At 52.6% G+C, this 17,110-nt stretch overlaps 6 protein-coding genes and 1 non-coding gene across 7 annotated transcripts; 3 read left to right on the top strand and 4 right to left on the bottom strand.

Annotated features, from left to right (window-relative positions):
* Positions 1-466: 466 nt before the first annotated feature.
* B0T23DRAFT_381166 (RNA12 protein-domain-containing protein) lies at positions 467-3,972 on the bottom strand. The gene is made up of 3 exons (XM_062837248.1): positions 3,520-3,972; positions 2,705-3,468; positions 467-2,470 (listed from the first exon to the last, which is right to left on the bottom strand). The coding sequence occupies exons 1-3, from the start codon at positions 3,758-3,760 to the stop codon at positions 872-874; spliced, it is 2,604 nt and encodes an 867-aa protein (XP_062691337.1). The 5' UTR covers positions 3,761-3,972; the 3' UTR covers positions 467-871.
* On the top strand, positions 2,564-2,635 carry B0T23DRAFT_t262. The gene has a single exon. It is a non-coding gene; the product is annotated as a tRNA-Arg (tRNA).
* Positions 3,973-4,157: 185 nt separating the features above from the next.
* On the top strand, positions 4,158-5,667 carry B0T23DRAFT_381164 (uncharacterized protein). The gene has a single exon (XM_062837247.1). The coding sequence runs from the start codon at positions 4,420-4,422 to the stop codon at positions 5,266-5,268; it is 849 nt and encodes a 282-aa protein (XP_062691336.1). The 5' UTR covers positions 4,158-4,419; the 3' UTR covers positions 5,269-5,667.
* Positions 5,668-6,370: 703 nt separating this feature from the next.
* B0T23DRAFT_155784 (Alpha/Beta hydrolase protein) lies at positions 6,371-7,960 on the bottom strand. The gene is made up of 5 exons (XM_062832630.1): positions 7,723-7,960; positions 7,533-7,575; positions 7,426-7,466; positions 6,930-7,207; positions 6,371-6,864 (listed from the first exon to the last, which is right to left on the bottom strand). The coding sequence occupies exons 1-5, from the start codon at positions 7,784-7,786 to the stop codon at positions 6,403-6,405; spliced, it is 888 nt and encodes a 295-aa protein (XP_062691335.1). The 5' UTR covers positions 7,787-7,960; the 3' UTR covers positions 6,371-6,402.
* Positions 7,961-9,794: 1,834 nt separating this feature from the next.
* On the top strand, positions 9,795-12,524 carry B0T23DRAFT_339204 (heat shock protein 70). The gene is made up of 4 exons (XM_062835855.1): positions 9,795-10,064; positions 10,131-10,800; positions 10,903-11,220; positions 11,285-12,524. The coding sequence occupies exons 1-4, from the start codon at positions 9,997-9,999 to the stop codon at positions 12,167-12,169; spliced, it is 1,941 nt and encodes a 646-aa protein (XP_062691334.1). The 5' UTR covers positions 9,795-9,996; the 3' UTR covers positions 12,170-12,524.
* Positions 12,525-14,113: 1,589 nt separating this feature from the next.
* B0T23DRAFT_155694 (uncharacterized protein) lies at positions 14,114-15,964 on the bottom strand. The gene has a single exon (XM_062832629.1). The coding sequence runs from the start codon at positions 15,734-15,736 to the stop codon at positions 14,213-14,215; it is 1,524 nt and encodes a 507-aa protein (XP_062691333.1). The 5' UTR covers positions 15,737-15,964; the 3' UTR covers positions 14,114-14,212.
* A 395-nt stretch (positions 15,965-16,359) lies between these two features.
* B0T23DRAFT_405058 (uncharacterized protein) lies at positions 16,360-16,792 on the bottom strand (the record flags this gene model as incomplete). Its single annotated transcript, XM_062838958.1, has 2 exons — positions 16,360-16,381; positions 16,419-16,792. The coding sequence occupies 2 exons, from the start codon at positions 16,790-16,792 to the stop codon at positions 16,360-16,362; spliced, it is 396 nt and encodes a 131-aa protein (XP_062691332.1).
* Positions 16,793-17,110: the final 318 nt, after the last annotated feature.

Below are 17,110 nucleotides of genomic sequence, written 5' to 3'. Positions count from 1 at the left end.
TTGTGCTCTTCAGCAATTTCCTGCCATCCAACAAGATGTAAGTCTACAGTCCAGTCATTACCTGATACCTGACACCGAAGCATGCCTAACTTCTGTGTCCCAGAAACAAACGTCCTTCATAAGCCAGTACACTGCCGAAGATGGAACTACTATCGCTCTAACCCCTGCCACCACCGCTACCTCCACCACTTTCTTCCCCCTAGGAATGACCGAAGAGCTGTGAGAGAGGAGGAGATGAAGATGGGTACGAGGGACAGAGATAGAAAGAGACAGAGACACAATGTTGGTTTAGAAAAGCCGTTGCAAAACTGTGATAGGGATTACGACAATTCGAAAACACATTAGCCAAAGTCGCTTTGGGTTATTTCTAACTAGGAGTTGCCTAAAAACTACCTCTAAGTTCAAAGGTGTATCAAAGACGCTTGGATGCGTAGTCAGAGTAGACCAGAGGTATAATATGAAAAATCTTAGCAGTTTTGTCAGGGACGAGCCTCACTAAGACCTTTGGCTGGCCTGTACAATGAATAATCGCGGCTGGAGTTGCAGGCCAGTTGGCGAACCAGGCTACGTGATACCCCTGAAAGTACGACCCCAAACGGCCTGTTAATCCCGAGCTTGGGTTTGGCGGCTGGGAGCCCAATCAGTAGGTATATATCTCTATATATCAGTTCGACTTCTATCGGATTGAATCATCAACAAAATTTAGTACGGTTGGCATTGCTTACAAAAATATCTGATCGAAACATGAGTGATGGGAGAAGAGTATACACGCCTGGCAAACAGAAACACCAAGGTATCTCAAATACCTAACAACACTCACCCCTCCACCCTTAGCTCTTAACTTCGCCGACATGGACATCCCGCTCAGTTCCTAACCCTTGATCAATCGCCCCTTAACAACCCCCATCTCCTCCTCCAAGCCCTTCAACTTCGCCTGCCCACCCTTCATCTTCTCCAGCAGGTACTCCACCCGCTCGCTCACATCGCCGGGCCTCCTCGCCATCAGTCCCTGCAGCATCACCAGCTCCTGCTCGACCTTTTCGATCTTTTGCGTTTCCATCTTGGCCAGCTCGGTCAACACCAGCAAGTCCATGCGCGCTTTGACCTTTTCGTCGCTCGCCAGCTTCTGGAAGGCTGCCTGGTAAACTGGTTTACCGGCCTTGATCTCCGAAGGCATGCCGTTTTGTGATTTGACGGTTATCAACTCTGCGTTGGCCAGCGCCTCGAGGGCTGTTTCGGGTGACGACGCAAAGGTGTTGGAGAGAAGGACGGAGTTGTAAGGGATCGAAGAGGAGGGGGAAGCAGCGAGATGGGAGATCAGGTACCAGGCTTGTTCGGTCGTGTACTTTCTTTCGGAAGAGGAAGACTTGGATAAGAGGAACATGCGCAGGATGTCGGAGGCGGTCGAGTCGATGATCTCTTGCACGGCCTTTCGCGGGGATTGCCCGATCTTCAGACGGCGGGCAAGAACTTGCAGGTCTGTGAGGCGGCCACCGAGGGCGGTGATGCAGGTGTCTAGTTCTTTGAGGAGGGCTGGGTCCAGGGGGGCCGGGGTGTTGGAGTCCTTCTTTTGGTTTTTGTTGTCATTATCCTGATCGCCCGATTCCGAATCCTTCTGCTGCCCGTCATGCGCAAACTTGGTGTCCGTCTGCAGCTGGGAGATGACGAATTTCTTGGCTACGTCAGGAGACAGGTCGCCGAGGGTCACGGAGCGGAAGACGCGGTCGGGAAGGGATCTCTGAAGAGGCTTGGAGTAGGAGGCATCGTCCGTCAGGAAAATGACATGGGCAATGTTGGACTGCACCAACGCCGCGGCCCAGTCGGCGATACGGTCGTAGATGACACCCTTCTCCTCACTCTTGTGGAGGAAGTGATCAATGACGATCACTGGACGCCGTTCGGGGTGAGCTTCTAGGTACGCATCCTCCGAGAGATCGGCATCCTTGTCTTCCTTCTTGCGCTCTGAAAGACCGACTTGCTTAAGCGCCGATGCGGTCGTCTGCAAAATCTTGACGACTTGCGATTCCAGGTTCTCGGAGAAGTTAGCTTTCACTCCCGTGGTGCTTTGCACGGCGAGGTCGACTAGGCTGCTGATGTTGTTGGACCAAGAGAACACAGGACGGTAACCGACTTCGAAGGCGAGACGACCGATGGTTCCCGCTTCACCGCGCGCTTCCACGACCGGCTTGCAATCAATATGCAACACATTACTGCGTTCCTTGAGCACTTGATCGAGGATGAGTTCCTTCTTGCCGGAGCCGCGCGGACCATGGACGACAGTGAATGTATCGACAGACTCGAGAAGGCCGGTTTGGATGGAGTCGATCAGGTCTTTGCGGTGGGTGAAGAGGGCGTTGAGACCGGCGTCTTCGGTCTTGCGCCGACGAAAGGCGAGGATATCGGACGTCTGGGACTTGAACCATTTGTAGAGACGGGAGTTTGTGAACTCAAAGTATTTTTGGACGTGTGCCTATGGAACTAAACGTTAGCAGTTGTTTACCTCTACACCCGCTGGGATGCGATCGCGTTCAGAAGTACAACATCTCGACCGCAGCTTCAACAAGGTCCGCTGGCTCAATGGCAGAGCGTCTGACTACGAATCAGGAGGTTCCAGGTTCGACCCCTGGGTGGATCGAGTTGTTTATCTTTTTGGCGATGGAGACTTGGCGATCAGGGATATGATGTTTTCTTTTTTTGCACACACCTTGACAAAGAACTCCCGAATGGGATCAAACACAGCAACAGTAAAGGCCGCTATCAGGGCGGCGACGAGCGGGATCACGATCCTAGGGTGGCTTGTGAACCAGGCCCAGATGTGATGGGCCTTGACTCGTTGCTCGTACGAAAGCCGTAACTTTGTTGCATTCTTACTTCCCTGTTCGCGCAAGACGAACCCATGCATGCAATTCCTTGCCATGATGGCGTCTCGGACCAGGACGAAGTCGATGTAGGCAAAGCGGGGCAAGACTTTGGAGTCTGTCGGCTGAGACGTGATTTCAGTGATCTTGCCGAATTTGCGGAAGATGCTGTAGAGCGTTTCCTGCGACAGTTCGGCCGGAGATGCATCGTCCTTGGCGGCCACAAACTCAACCCGTATACGGCTGCGAGGAAGTCTGTACAGGTCTTCTAGCCAGGGAACGCCTTCAACGAGGCCCGCCTTAACCCTGCCGAAGGGGTTGAACCATGGTTTTATGGGGTTGTTCTGTAGGAGTTCGGACAGTTTGCTTTCGACTACGGCAGCGGACATGTCACTTGGATGAGTGAACTTGACGAATGCGCCGCCATCCTTGAGGCGAGGGATGATCTGGGTGACCTCGATGGGGACTTGATCGTGGGTGTTGATAGCTCGCTTGACTAGTCTGATGGGGTCGATGAAACTGTAGGAGGATTGTTCGAAGCGTTGGAGGAGGTCCTCGCTCGTCCATGGCCGCCAGATGAGGATGGAGCTGAGCTTGAGGGGAAAGAGGTCTGTTCGTGTTAATCTTGAGTGAGTGAGGGTGTGAGATGGGGTGGACTCACTGTTGAAGAACAAGAGGGATTCGTGAGGGGCAGTGTCAATATGGCCGCTCTCCTTGTGAGAACCGGTGGAAGCCGTCGAGGATGAGGTGCTCTCCCAAGCTCGGATCGTTCTCTTGTGAGCGAGTGGGAGCCCTTGGCCAAGTGAACGTTGGACCAAGAGGGCAGTAGAGTGAGTGGTGAACCTGGGACCCCCGTGGCCAGGTCTTGTCGCCTGCCGGGAGAGAATGTGTGCTGATATCATTGCAGGTTCATCGTATGGTTGAAAGAATGTGGCGGGAGTGGTAGTGTAGGAAGTCAAAAAGTGAGGTACTGTACCTACCTAGCTACCCCGCCTTACCACAACATGGCGACAGCAGGGTAGGAGATAACCTAGTCCACAAGTAGTGTAGAGTAAACACGCCCGTTCAAGGCTTTGATCTCCTCAACTGATCCCTGGAAGCGGTTACATATCCAGGTGAGCCAGGTAGGTACCTTGAGCTGACCATTGAGGTGCAACGTCATCGGGAGGGGCATTGCCAAGCCCTTTATCGTCCATTCGGCTGTGATAACGGGTGCGCCGTTGCCTGCCGCGGCTCCCGACATTTTCCTCCACTGACAGTCTGATTGGCCCAGATTGTTCATCTTTCTCGCTGGAAGCACTTGATGCCGCGCAACATCAACAATAAAAAGTGAAGACTGGTAACACAACAGCCAAAAATCACGAGACTTGGCCGACCGGTCGACACCAACAGCTACCGCATTGAGGCTTCGCTACCCCTCATTTTGTTCAATCCGAATATCGACTGCTCCTCGCTTCAATCTCGACGACAATACCCCCTCTCAAATTCCGCTTTCGAACCGCAACCCGATCGAACTCTACATCTACAAACTTTACACCTTCGAAAAGAGAAAAAGACAACCATGGGCTGGTTTTGGTCCTCCCCCTCCTCTTCGGCAGTCTCTTCAGGCGTAAAGCCCACCGAGACCTCACCTCTCCCTACCACCACCACCACACAACCAGTTGCTGCCCCCTCAGCGCAACAAACACCACCAACACCGTCTCAGTCTTCCGCCGTCTCCTCCTCCGGCGACGCCGAAATCCAAAAGTTCCTCGAATTGCTCCAAGGTGACGGCGCCACCAGGAAGTCCTCCCAATCATTCCAACAACAACAGCAGCAACAAACACCATCCCCAACAACCTCTTCCGAACCAGCAGGGACAGCTTCCGCCTCCGTCCTCGCAAAGTACAAGGCCTACATCCCCTTTTCCTCGCTCCTCATCAAAGACGACCCGGCGGCCACAGAACCCGAAGCAGCAGCAGCGCCCAAAAAGACGCGCTCCCCAACCTCCCTCGCCATGTCTGAGCACTGTCTTCCCACCACCATGTCCTGTCGCGACGCCTTCGACTACGCCTGGCACTGCCAGACGCCGGGTGCGCAGTTCAACGCCGTGTACCGGTACGGCACCATGAAGAACTGCTCGGAGCTGTGGGACGATTTCTGGTTTTGCATGCGCACCAAATCGTTCGGTCCCGAGATGAAGGCGGAGGCCGTCAAGGAGTACTACCGAAGCAAGGAGGAGGCCAAGTATGGCGGCGGACAGCCGAGTAGTGAGGATGTGTGGGAGAGTAGGGAGACGAGGGTCGAGTGGGATAGTGAGTTTAGGCAGTCATGGGAGGGCCCGGAAAAGGTCAGTGATGAGGAGTTCAAGAGGAGGGAAGTGGAGAGGAGGAGGCTGATACGGGAACAACTTGGGTTGGATGAGAAGTGAGGAAACGGAGAGTGGGAACTGGCAAGGAAGGATGTTGATATACCAGGTTGGTTATGGGTGTTGTCTATAAGGTTCTTGGGATGTCATTGTTATCAAATTTCACAATGGGCATTGCCAGCCGTCTCAACAGTTATTCGCGTAAGTTGAAGGGTTGTTGCAATCTCAATCCTGTCCAATGGCTCACCTTCGCTATCATCATGTTTGCTTCAACTGATTCTTCCTGCTATCTATCGTCTTCAAATCTGATACTCCAGAAGTAGTACCGTAACAGCCATGCCCCCCAACTTGTCGTGACTCCAATCACCCACCCTCTTTTCAGTCTTCAGGCCAAAACTCCTCAGATCAGGGTATGGCAAGATTACTCTACCACCAAATCAAGTAACAGATAGGCATCTTTGTATTCGGTATCTCGATGTCGAGTCTTAAGCATTCCGGTCCGAAGTCCAAAGCCCAGACCCCATCCATCAAAGCATCAAATACTTTGCATCCACAATCACCGTCGTTGGCGATTCGTAATGATCTTCTCATCTCTCTCCTCTTGGACTCAAAAGCTACTAAGGATATGATCTCTGGATCGGCGACAGATCGGAGATAAAATCCAGCAAGTTATATCACGATGGAGGGCACAGCATGGCAATATCGCTCGATTCCGGACAAAAGCTCTGACTTATTCGCGGAGAATGTGTATAAACCGATGGAACCGAAGCGCTAACATCCATGGACTCTGGATGGGAGTATATGCTCAGAAGAGGACAGATATTTTCTGCTTTTCAGCTAGTGTGATGAAGAAATGATGTTCCTCATAAGAGATCCCCAGCCCATATTCAAGAAGAAAGAGATATGTATCTGTTCGCCATCACATGTCGAGACTCAGCCCTAGCGCTGATGTTCGTGGCTTGCCATATTCTCTGTCTATTTCGATCGTGTCGGGCTGTTGATCTTCCTTTTGTAGGACACAGCGAAACGGTATCGCCTCGGGGGTGCTTTTTGCTTCGGCGGTCTTTTAGTCTATTGCCAGCCAACGGGAACTCACCTGGAAGAGCCGAAATTCCTGTTTCCAGTGGTGCATGATGTACTGGACACTCGCACAGCACTCGCCTCCACCTCCTCTTCTTGTTTGTTCCGTTCCATGACCTAACAAACGTGCTCCACCTCCTCCTTTTCGCCCGTCCCCTGGCCCAGGTCCGTCTTCAAAACCCGCCCAAAGGTCTCCAATAAAACCTCAAAGCAAACCTTAGTGATCGCGGGATCGTACCGCCCCTTGCTCAACTCGTCCCTGATAAACGCGTGTTGCGCCCACGCAAACTCGTAGAAGCTGAACGTCACTCCGGCGTCGCGCAGCTTGGCGCGAATTAGATCGCGCCCGGTGTCGGGCACGTGTGTGTCCTTGACACCGAAGATCATGGCCACTTCGCAGTGCCTGAGTTTGTCGAACTGGTCAATGGTGTGAGGGGCGACAAAGCCAGACGCAGTTGTCGGATCGGGGCGAAGAGCGGGAGCGGAGGGTGAGGTGTTGGGGCCGTCGTTGGGACCGAGGGTACGCGAGTGGATGTCGGTGCCGAAGTAGGGAATGGCAGCGGTTATGCGAGGGTCGAGCTGTGTTGTGTAAAGTTAGTTATTGGAGCTTGATTTATGACGGTCAGCAAGAATGTGAGACATACAGCAGCTCTGAGCGCAAGATGGCCGCCCAGACACATACCCGTCGCGCCAATGCGCCCAGTGCAGGTCGGCAGGGACAGGAGGTAGTCTACCGTCCTGCGCGAGTCTTCATCGTACGAGTCCAGCGTCTTGACTACCTTCCACTCATTGCCTTGATCGGTGCCGGGAACATCATAGGCGAGAGGCTCGGGGCCGGTAAAGTCGTGATAGCTACTCGGGGCGGCGACGATGTAGCCTTGACCGGCGATTTGGCGGGCAAAACGGGCAACGGGACCGGTCACTGTTCGGGCGCAAAGTCATCGTCAGCTTATCGGTGGTCACCGGTACCAGCCACCAAGGATTCCCTTGCGCCCGGAGCATCTGCCCGCAAAGAACCTCCCGCGTGGTCCATTCTCCAGCCTAGAGCTCGAACAGCTCCATCCCTCCACGGGGTCCGTGGGGTATGTAGGCATCGCAAGGAATGGGGCCGGGCATGGGAGCTCTTAAGATCGGTCTGACCTTGGTAGATTTCACTGAAGAGGGCGACTCCGGGGAAGCGCCTGCAAAGCGGAAAGACGTATGAGACGAGGCACGTTTAGATGTCTAGATGTCACGGTGGTGCTCACGCATTGGGATATCCGGGGATGGTTGGGTGGAAGAGGAAGATTCCTGTATTGTATTGTTCGGCGCAGTCAGATTCAAGCTGGACTATGGAATGGGATGGGTGTTTGCGACGGGGCGTGGAACTCGAAATTTCATGAGTAACGGAGCGCATCGGGTTCGACGTGCGAGGCAAAAGGAGGTGATTTGACTAACTCATCGTCGACTCCTTGCCATTGGCAGAGGTCTTGACGTCGGCGTAGCTCTCCTTGATCAACATGATGGGCGGTGCGGTCGGAGCTCCTGTCTCTCGTCGATGATGCTGGATAGGTAGGGTTTGACCAAAGAGATGATGGGAGCTTTGACGCGAAAGACGATGGGGAGGACTGGGATCAAGATCCAGCGCTGACTCGGACGGACCTGGAAACCGAAATCGATCCCTCTCCTCGCTTCCAATTCTTCAATAGTAGTCAGCTCTCCATCTCTGATGCTCCCGTCCCGCCAGTCTTTAGCGAGGGGACTTCTTGCCTGCCCCGCCCCGCCCTCCTTTGCCCCTCGGCCTCACAATGTCAGATTGCGGGGCACGCTAGTGCCTTATCCCACTTATCGCAATCCCGGGCCATGACTTCATGGGCCGCTGTGGGGCCGGCGGGCAATGCTGGAATGGGGTTGGTGGAGACGGGACCTCGGGCTTCTTTCATCTTCTGGAGCTGAAAGGAACCGAAGAACGAAAGCTGAAAAATACAGAAAGGCAAAGAGTTCCAATCAAGACGCCGGCAAACCGATATACAATTAGAAGTTAAACGATGAAGCGTACGTAACTAAGAAAGAAAAAAAAAACAATCAGCCTCGAGACTCTCGGTCTTGACCAATCTCGATCTCTCCGTCAGAAATCAGGCATCGAAACCGTCATGACTTTCCATCTGTAAACAGAAACCCCACATTCCACTGCCAGCTCGCCCATGATGCAAGGGTGAGTTCAAGGGTGAGTATCCAAGTTTAGCGGCCAGGTACGTCGAGGTACTTCTAGAAACCTGTCGCAACTGATCGCAATCGCCAAGCGCGCGCGCGCAAACCACAAACCACTGCACCCCTCGCGCACACAGCCTGGAGAAGAAGCTGAGGTACACAGCCGCATTTTGCGACCAGTTTGCGACAGAGCTTGGGGGGGCCTCTTTGTTATGCTTGTAACCACTGAAAAGGCACAACAGCAATTAAAAAGATTTGGAAGTTTACAACATGCAGACAGACATGCCGGTCGCTGTTAATATACCTAAATCGCAACATCGCATCGTCTGACCGTTGGCGCAATTTGAAGCTGTTGAGGCTGCGACTGAATGGGGGAATTATGAAAAAAGGGGCAATGTAAACAAAAGAAAGGGGGTAGTTGCAGAGTCGCAAACGGCAACCGAAGCCTTCCACGCGAGGTAATCATCATCAATACTGTAAATAATTACATACTTTCAATACATTGCTTGAAGTTTTGGACGATGTAGTTCACAACATGGCTGTCAAAGTCCTTCACCACCACCCACGGGCACGTATCACCCATAGTGGGCTTCCCCTGACCGTGAACATCCAGGCTCAACAAGGCCGTAGGGCAGAACAGCTTCATGCGAGAGCCGTCTAGCTGGAACTATGGGGCGGCCATGGGCTGACAGACACACAACACATGCAAGTCCCATCTTCCGTGAACATGGCAATCAAAGTCTGGGGCAATTCGAGCCTTGCCTTGTCTGGGCGCCCACATCAGAAAAAGTGTGACCCTTCGTTTGAGTCTATTCAAGGTACGTACCTCTACAGGCTGTCTCCATCTTTGGCTTGGCGGAGAGTGAACGGGCCATTCGCGCGCCAATAGTAACCGAGGTACGTACCTTTTTTGTTCAGGCGCAAATCCAGGTCAGCCAACTTTTACATATCGAATTACCAAGCTACTTGCAGTGAATCGCGCGAGGCGGCTCCCAGAGCCTTGTAGTGAAGGGATTGTCAGATTGCTAACAAACCAAAAAAGACGTTGCTGGCGCGTGAAAGAAGGTTCGATTAGCATCTGGAGGCGGCGAGCGGGAACCGGTTGGTACGGTTTGCGACTGGGCAATGCGACTGGATGCGACAGCATGCGACAGAATGCGCCCCGGCGCGCACAAGTACCCTGATGTACCCCGGCGTAGTGGAGCCAGGAAACTAACAGAAGCTCGTAGAAGCAAGAACGACCAAGCTCGACCACCAAGTTAAATTCTGGAGCTCCGTCTGCCCCTCCACAGCCCACCTTGGCTTCTTTCTCAGACCACTGTTCAGCAAACAAATAATTGCGACTTCCCTCCACGCAAACCAAACTCGATCTCAGCTTTTCTCTTTTTTTTTTTCTACTTTTCCAGTCACATTCTGGGAATTGTTGAAAAGCGTTCTCAACTCACTCAACGACGACCTTTTTTTCTCTTTTTCTCCTAACGATACCCATTTCCCTTTTTCAGCACATCTCACACATTCACAATGGCTCCCGCCGTCGGTATCGATCTTGGTACGACGTACTCTTGCGTCGGTGTCTTCCGTGAGGACCGGTATGTTACAGCACCCTGACGGCTCACCTTGGCTCACCTTGAAAGTTACTAACTCATCTTGACCAGCTGCGAAATCATTGCCAATGACCAGGGTAACCGCACTACCCCCTCGTTCGTCGCTTTCACCGACACCGAGCGTCTCGTCGGTGATGCCGCCAAGAACCAGGTCGCCATGAACCCGGCCAACACCGTCTTCGATGCCAAGCGTCTCATTGGTCGCAAGTTCTCCGACCCCGAGGTCCAGGCCGATATGAAGCACTTCCCCTTCAAGGTCATCGACCGTGGTGGCAAGCCCGTCATCCAGGTCGAGTTCAAGGGCGAGACCAAAGTCTTCACCCCCGAGGAGATCTCCGCCATGATCCTCCAGAAGATGAAGGAGACCGCTGAGGCCTACCTCGGCGGCACCGTTAACAACGCCGTCATCACCGTTCCCGCCTACTTCAACGACTCTCAGCGTCAGGCTACCAAGGATGCTGGTCTCATTGCTGGCCTCAACGTCCTCCGTATCATCAACGAGCCCACCGCTGCCGCCATTGCCTACGGTCTCGATAAGAAGGTTGAGGGTGAGCGCAACGTCCTCATCTTCGATCTCGGTGGTGGTACCTTCGATGTCTCTCTCCTTACCATCGAGGAGGGTATCTTTGAGGTCAAGTCTACTGCCGGTGACACTCACTTGGGTGGTGAGGATTTCGACAACCGTCTCGTCAACCACTTTGTTCAGGAGTTCAAGCGCAAGGTCAGTAATGCCTGGAAGACTGAGTTCAATGCCTAAACCATTTGGCTCATGGCATGAAACGTCTTATTTAATGCATATTGTCAGATGCTAACCCCCTCACAGCACAAGAAGGACCTCTCCACCAACGCTCGTGCTCTCCGCCGTCTCCGCACTGCTTGCGAGCGTGCCAAGCGTACTCTCTCTTCTTCTGCCCAGACCTCCATTGAGATCGACTCTCTCTTCGAGGGTATCGACTTCTACACTTCGATCACCCGTGCCCGCTTCGAAGAGCTGTGCCAGGATCTTTTCCGCTCTACTCTTCAGCCTGTTGACCGCGTCCTCACTGATGCCAAGATCGACAAGTCTCAGGTTCATGAGATCGTTCTGGTTGGTGGCTCGACTCGCATTCCTCGCATCCAGAAGTTGATCTCCGACTACTTTGTAAGTCTTTTCTCCCGCCCTCAGCCCAACCGCAAAACTAACTCTTTTTTTTTCTTCAATGGAGGGAGGGAAGGAACCAAACAAAAGCATCAACCCTGACGAGGCCGTTGCCTACGGTGCTGCCGTTCAGGCCGCTATTCTTTCCGGTGACACTTCTTCCAAGTCCACCTCCGAGATTCTTCTTCTCGACGTTGCCCCTCTTTCCCTCGGTATCGAGACTGCTGGTGGCATGATGACCAAGCTCATCCCCCGCAACACCACCATTCCTACCAAGAAGTCCGAGGTCTTCTCCACCTTCTCCGACAACCAGCCCGGTGTTCTTATCCAGGTCTACGAGGGTGAGCGTCAGCGCACCAAGGACAACAACCTTCTCGGCAAGTTCGAGCTTACCGGCATTCCCCCCGCTCCCCGCGGTGTTCCCCAGATCGAGGTTACCTTCGATGTTGATGCCAACGGTATCATGAACGTCTCTGCCCTCGAGAAGGGCACCGGCAAGACCAACCAGATCACCATTACCAACGACAAGGGCCGCTTGTCCAAGGAGGAGATCGAGCGCATGCTTGCTGAGGCCGAGAAGTTCAAGGAGGAGGATGAGGCTGAGGCCAAGCGTGTCGCTGCCAAGAACGGCCTCGAGTCGTACGCCTACTCTCTCCGCAACACCCTCAGCGACTCCAAGGTCGACGAGAAGCTTGACGCTGCCGACAAGGAGAAGCTCAAGTCCGAGATCGACAAGATTGTCGCCTGGCTCGATGAGAACCAGCAGGCTACTCGTGAGGAGTACGAGGACCGCCAGAAGGAGCTCGAGGCTATTGCCAACCCCATCATGATGAAGTTCTACGGTGCTGGCGGTGCTCCCGGTGGCATGCCCGGTGCTGCCCCCGGTGGCTTCCCCGGCGGCGCCCCTGGCTCCAACGACAACGAGGGCCCCACCGTCGAGGAGGTCGACTAAATGCATTCGTCCACGATCTGAAGTAATGCATCCTCATCGACCTTTTCCTTTTATCTCTTATTTCCCATTTTTATTTCACACTACGCGCAGTAGATTGGCACGATCGATCGCACATGGTGTGGTCTTAGGTACTTACGCGGAGTTAAACGGGTATGGGTTTTAAGTCACAAGGCCTAGATCTGCTTTGCTTTTGCAGTCTCAGTCCGTCTCATAAAGAGAACAAAAGAGGGAAAAAGTGTTATGAATGGAGAAGGAGGAGGGCAAAAACGAAACATTTGCATGGCTTTGTATTTAATCACGATTCCCATGGTTATCACTTTTCCTTTTGATGAAGACAATTCATTCATGATTGTTCAAAATAACATCCACCTGTCCGAATGTGACGCAAAAAATGTGATTTGCATTGTACCTTTAAGCTTCGACGGCAACTGCTCTTATTACTATGAATTGCCTTACTAAGTTCCCATCCATATAACATCCAGCGGCCTGGGCGGCTGCAATGACAAGAGCATCATTGTGGTGATGCTGCAGACATTCTTTGTCGAATTTGTCTTGGAGAAGGGAAACTCCCACATATTCGCACACAAGAAAATCACAACCTCGAAAGGAAATCAAGGATGAAACACATTCGATTTGTTGGGTTCCTTTCCGAAGGGCTCTTTGGATTCAAGAAAGGGGTCTTGCATCTTAAGGTCTCGAAACTCATCCAGCTTGGTGTTGCGCTTTGTTCTGGCTGAATTATTGGGCTTGTGTGGTGTGCACGGACTACTTGCAGGCCGTAATTACAGCACAATACACGAATTAGCGAGTTCCCAAGATGTCGAGGGCCCACGAAATTGAAGAATACCTCTACATACGCCAAGCTTCATCTACCTCCAATCCGAATACCATGCATGCATCACCAGAACCAACAAACACATTAACAACTCTTACTTAGAAGTAGCCATTTCAACGCAAATCACTTGGAAGTCATGGCTTTGACCCCGAGCCAAGTCACATCTCTTCTTTTTTTCTACCACATTCTCGCTTGTTTTTAGCAAGTGAAAAGCCCGCATCGTTTCAATTGATGACAATGTTTCCATCCCAGCCACAAGAATCGTACGCTCAGTTTCTTAGCTCACAGTGGGTAGACTTCACTCCCTCATCAGCCAATGGCGAAAATGAATGGCGCGCAGTCGTGCGGCTCGTTAACTGAAGTGTTGGGAAGGAAGTTACCTTTACTGTTTCTGGCTTCCCAGTTGGCTTGGCGAGGAAGGAGTGAGTGATGTTGCGAACAAGAGATCCTAACTTTAATTGCGGTCGGGGCGCCAAATGCCATGCTGAGCCAAGCGCAACCCAAGAGGAAGAGATGCCATTCTCCGAAATTCGAGTCAATTTCCACTTCATAAGTATGAACTGAAGAAACCCTTCCGACGTAATATGTCCAGGGCAGTGCGATTTCAGTCCCTCTAGATCCAAGTCATCGCCGGCTATTCATGTCCCAATCCCTCCCCGTGTCACCATGTTGGTCTGGTTCGGGTTCAATGTTAGCTTGGTAGTTCTGGGACTCTGTACGAGGTTCAGGTCATCTTGCATGTGGCCCGTCCTATGAAACCTCACGACGATGCATGAGACTGCCAGCTTGGATAGGTACATAGTTAGAATGCGTCAATGAGCTTCAATTTTAGGCGTGGAATATCAGCACAGGTAACAGGTATTTGCGTGCTCAAAATGAGACTTGTCTTTCATCGTGGAAAGATATGCGTGTATTGGTGTGATGGTAGAAGTACGGAAATGTGTACAAACGTTGACCCAAGCATCCCAAGGGTTCGAGCTAATCGGAAAAGAAAACAAGCAGATTAAATAGAACACTGTTGGATCATTGCGTGCTAATCTGGAGTTTCCTATGGGCTTGCGAGATCAAGGTAACCAAGTCGGAGGTTGCCTCGATGATGATGATCTGGGAAGTTTGCTTTTCTAGTCACTCTCGGCAACCCGTTACCCGACTTCGGATTCTGTATTTCGCAATGAATCCATACAGTAGACTACTCTCTCAAGCACACCTCATGATGTATGTATGCCTGTCCCTTCCTCTGTCCCAGGCGGTAGATAAGCCAAAATTCCCCATTGCGCCGCCCACGGCATTGCTTGTTCTGGCGGCGTCCCACTACCCCGGTCCATGTACTCTTCGTGCGCGTCAAACCAATATGGGTAGAGTGCCTTGCAAATAAAATCACGGCATGAGTCCGTGTACTCTCCACCATCTTCATACTTGATGGGCTTCAGCGAGCCCTCTGGGTAGAAGTACTCCTCCGCAGAAGCGTATGTCTGCTCAATAGAGTCCAAGAAATCCATCGTCCATTCCTCTACGGGTACGTAGCGGCCACCGTTTCCATCGTGAAAGACCATTTGGGAAGAGCAGGACGCAGTGCCCCAGGTGTCAGAGATGATAGGGGTTGTGATGATGGTGCTGGCAGTGCCTGCTTTGGGCTTGGGAACCAGCCGGTAATCGATAAACCACAGAACGCAGTCGTGTCTTTCAATTCCGGTCTTGCCGTAATAATTGCGATCGTGTAACACTCCGAGGGCTTCTGTGGCCTTTGTCATGTTTGTAACCTGCGGACATTTATCGAGGCTTTGGTAGGCATCAGACTGTCCCCAGGCTGGGTTGAATTCGATTGCAAAGTTAGTCAAGCCGAGGAACCCATTGTGTTGCGCGCACAGGGGGAGTTTTTCGGCAAGAGTATCCCAGAATAGCTCGTCCCAAGAAGACGTCATGACCCCGGTAGACAGTCTGAAGATGAAAAGATCTTGATGGGGGAGGACGGTGAAGTAGCGCTTGCCAAGTATGGTAGTAGGAGATGCAACGTTGCTGTTGTCTTCCTTTGGGTTTGTAGTGGTACCGGTGATAGTGGTGCTGCCGCTAGATGATGTTGATGATGACGGCAACGAGCTAGACGTGTAGAAGGTCGACGCCATCTTGGAAATTCCTTCCCTACTCAAACCCGCGTATGGTAACCCCTCCCCGAAAGTGGAGTCGCTTCCACGAACAGATCGCCATTCGAACTGCTTATGGTTCATCCTCAACTTGTCCCACTTGTCACTATCGAAAGCTTTCTTCATTACTTCACGAGATTGCTTGCAAGCGGTCCAAAGTCCTCCATCAACCATGTATACCGACGGGTTACTACCAGCGACCCCGGGGGCGGGTAGCGTGGCTGCAGGAACACGGGCAGATAGAAGATGATACTGATACGTGTCAGAAATGTAGCCTCTATCAATGGAGACCCAGTTAATGGAGAAACAGTCTTGGCGTATTGGCGAGACCCAAATATCGCCTTCTTTCAGGGCCAGACGGCGCTCTTGCTTGTCCTTCTCTTTTTGCTTCGTGTCGAACTGATAGCGTTTGTCCCGCCACTGACTGTAGGAGCCACCTTCTTCTAGTCGCTCCTCATCGAGCAAAACGCAGTCGACATCGAAGACGTGGGCGCTGGGTCGGTCGAGTGGGCGAACGGCGAGTTCCCAGATTCTGTTTCTCATCTCCCACGGGAGGAAGGGAAAGAGGTGGAACTCGGTCAAGGTGGTCATGTTTGTCGCGGTTCGTATCGATTGGGGATGGTACCGGCGAGGGTTCGAGAAGGCTCGGGTTAGCAGGAAAAGAGGGAGCTGGAGACACCAGTTTGGGAAATGGCCAGTGGAAAGCTTTTTGTTCTCACCTTCCAGGTTGTGCCGCCACTTTATATGGCGGAGGGGAGCCCGATGGGAAACAGTGTCCAGACAAAATTGAACGAATGCCCGCCGAGTGAGTCAAGTGGCAAGAGGAAGATGACTGGCAAGGAACTGCGGACTGCAATATCTGCAGCGTTCGATAAAAACCGGACATGATTGCCCGGTGCAGGATGGACTGCAGTCCATTGCAGTATCTGGAAAGAAAGGATTCCGTGCCGCCTCCCCATTTTGATTAATAATTGTATTGCACCGTGCACCCGCCTGGACGGAAATCAAGCAACTGAACCTGTCAATGATGACCGCATCCTCAGCTGCTTACACAGAGGTACCTCTAGGTAGGTACAAATGCGGTTCTCGCGGCGGTCCTTGAGGCCACTTCAGGTCGTTCTTGCCTTCGCACTTGCCTTCGTACTTGCTGATGCGCTTCGGTTGCCGACACGAGCCGCGGGACGACGGACAATCGGACATGTCAACCTCTAGGACTACACGCCCACGTCCAAGGGACTGGACGATGCGGCAAGACCTACTTGGGGCGTCGGACAATGGGGTTGAGTTGAGGGTCCAAGTCCCGTCGCCCTTGGGTTGCCAAACTTTCCTGTGAAGCGGGACCACCCCATAAAGAAACACCCTCCACCTCCCAGTCCGAGGAAGCGTCAACCCATTCAACACCACATACCGGCTCCAACCCTCATCTTCCACCGGAATCGAGCTCAACCGGACGTTCACAGCAGTCGCCAAAGGGCTGGGGGCGTCAGAGTTGGTTGCGTAGGCATAGACCTGAAGACCGGTGTGCTGGCAAAAGGCCGGCAGCTGGACGGCGGCGTTGTTACAGGCGTCATCGGAGGTGTGGATAGGGGTGCGCAAGGGGACAATGAGGCGCGCAGTGGAGGACATAGGGGGTGGTCGCCAAGACATTTTGGATTTTCGGGTTTGGTGTTGTGGTTGGGGTCGTGTTGTTGAGTTTCAGCAGGGCTTGCAAATGAGGAAGGTCAATGGGCATTTGGGTGGGAACAAGAGTCCTTTATAACGGTACTGGGCGTTGGTTGACGGAAGACTTTGGGACTCGTTTCGTGGCTGCATGCTCTGTCGTGATCCACTGCTGCCTCGCATTTCGCAGGCTAGAGGTAGCTTCTTGGTCATTGCGGCCTATGTGCTCATCCGGATGTCCGAAGTCTACTGGACATGTATGTAGAGGTATTTGTGCATCGGAATTAGTCAACAGTTGGGCGCGGG

The sequence above is a fragment of the Neurospora hispaniola genome (genome assembly GCF_033458365.1).
Source record: "Neurospora hispaniola strain FGSC 10403 chromosome Unknown B0T23scaffold_5, whole genome shotgun sequence".
Taxonomy (NCBI): Eukaryota; Fungi; Ascomycota; class Sordariomycetes; order Sordariales; family Sordariaceae; genus Neurospora; species Neurospora hispaniola.
This window is presented reverse-complemented; position numbering and strand designations above follow the sequence as displayed.

Bases quoted from the DNA above. Each gene is read 5' to 3' on its own strand.
- B0T23DRAFT_381166 (XM_062837248.1), bottom strand. From the start codon at position 3,760: ATGATATCAGCACACATTCTCTCCCGGCAGGCGACAAGACCTGGCCAC. The intron at 3,469-3,519 runs GTGAGTCCACCC...TAACACGAACAG, and splicing joins ATCCCTCTTGTTCTTCAACA to ACCTCTTTCCCCTCAAGCTC. The intron at 2,471-2,704 runs GTGTGTGCAAAA...TTAGTTCCATAG, and splicing joins TTCGGGAGTTCTTTGTCAAG to GCACACGTCCAAAAATACTT.
- B0T23DRAFT_155694 (XM_062832629.1), bottom strand. From the start codon at position 15,736: ATGACCACCTTGACCGAGTTCCACCTCTTTCCCTTCCTCCCGTGGGAG.
- B0T23DRAFT_381164 (XM_062837247.1), top strand. From the start codon at position 4,420: ATGGGCTGGTTTTGGTCCTCCCCCTCCTCTTCGGCAGTCTCTTCAGGC.
- B0T23DRAFT_339204 (XM_062835855.1), top strand. From the start codon at position 9,997: ATGGCTCCCGCCGTCGGTATCGATCTTGGTACGACGTACTCTTGCGTC. The intron at 10,065-10,130 runs GTATGTTACAGC...CATCTTGACCAG, and splicing joins GGTGTCTTCCGTGAGGACCG to CTGCGAAATCATTGCCAATG. The intron at 11,221-11,284 runs GTAAGTCTTTTC...TCTTCAATGGAG, and splicing joins AGTTGATCTCCGACTACTTT to GGAGGGAAGGAACCAAACAA.
- B0T23DRAFT_155784 (XM_062832630.1), bottom strand. From the start codon at position 7,786: ATGTTGATCAAGGAGAGCTACGCCGACGTCAAGACCTCTGCCAATGGC. The intron at 7,467-7,532 runs GTGAGCACCACC...TCCGCTTTGCAG, and splicing joins ATCCCCGGATATCCCAATGC to GCGCTTCCCCGGAGTCGCCC. The intron at 6,865-6,929 runs GTATGTCTCACA...TACACAACACAG, and splicing joins ATCTTGCGCTCAGAGCTGCT to CTCGACCCTCGCATAACCGC.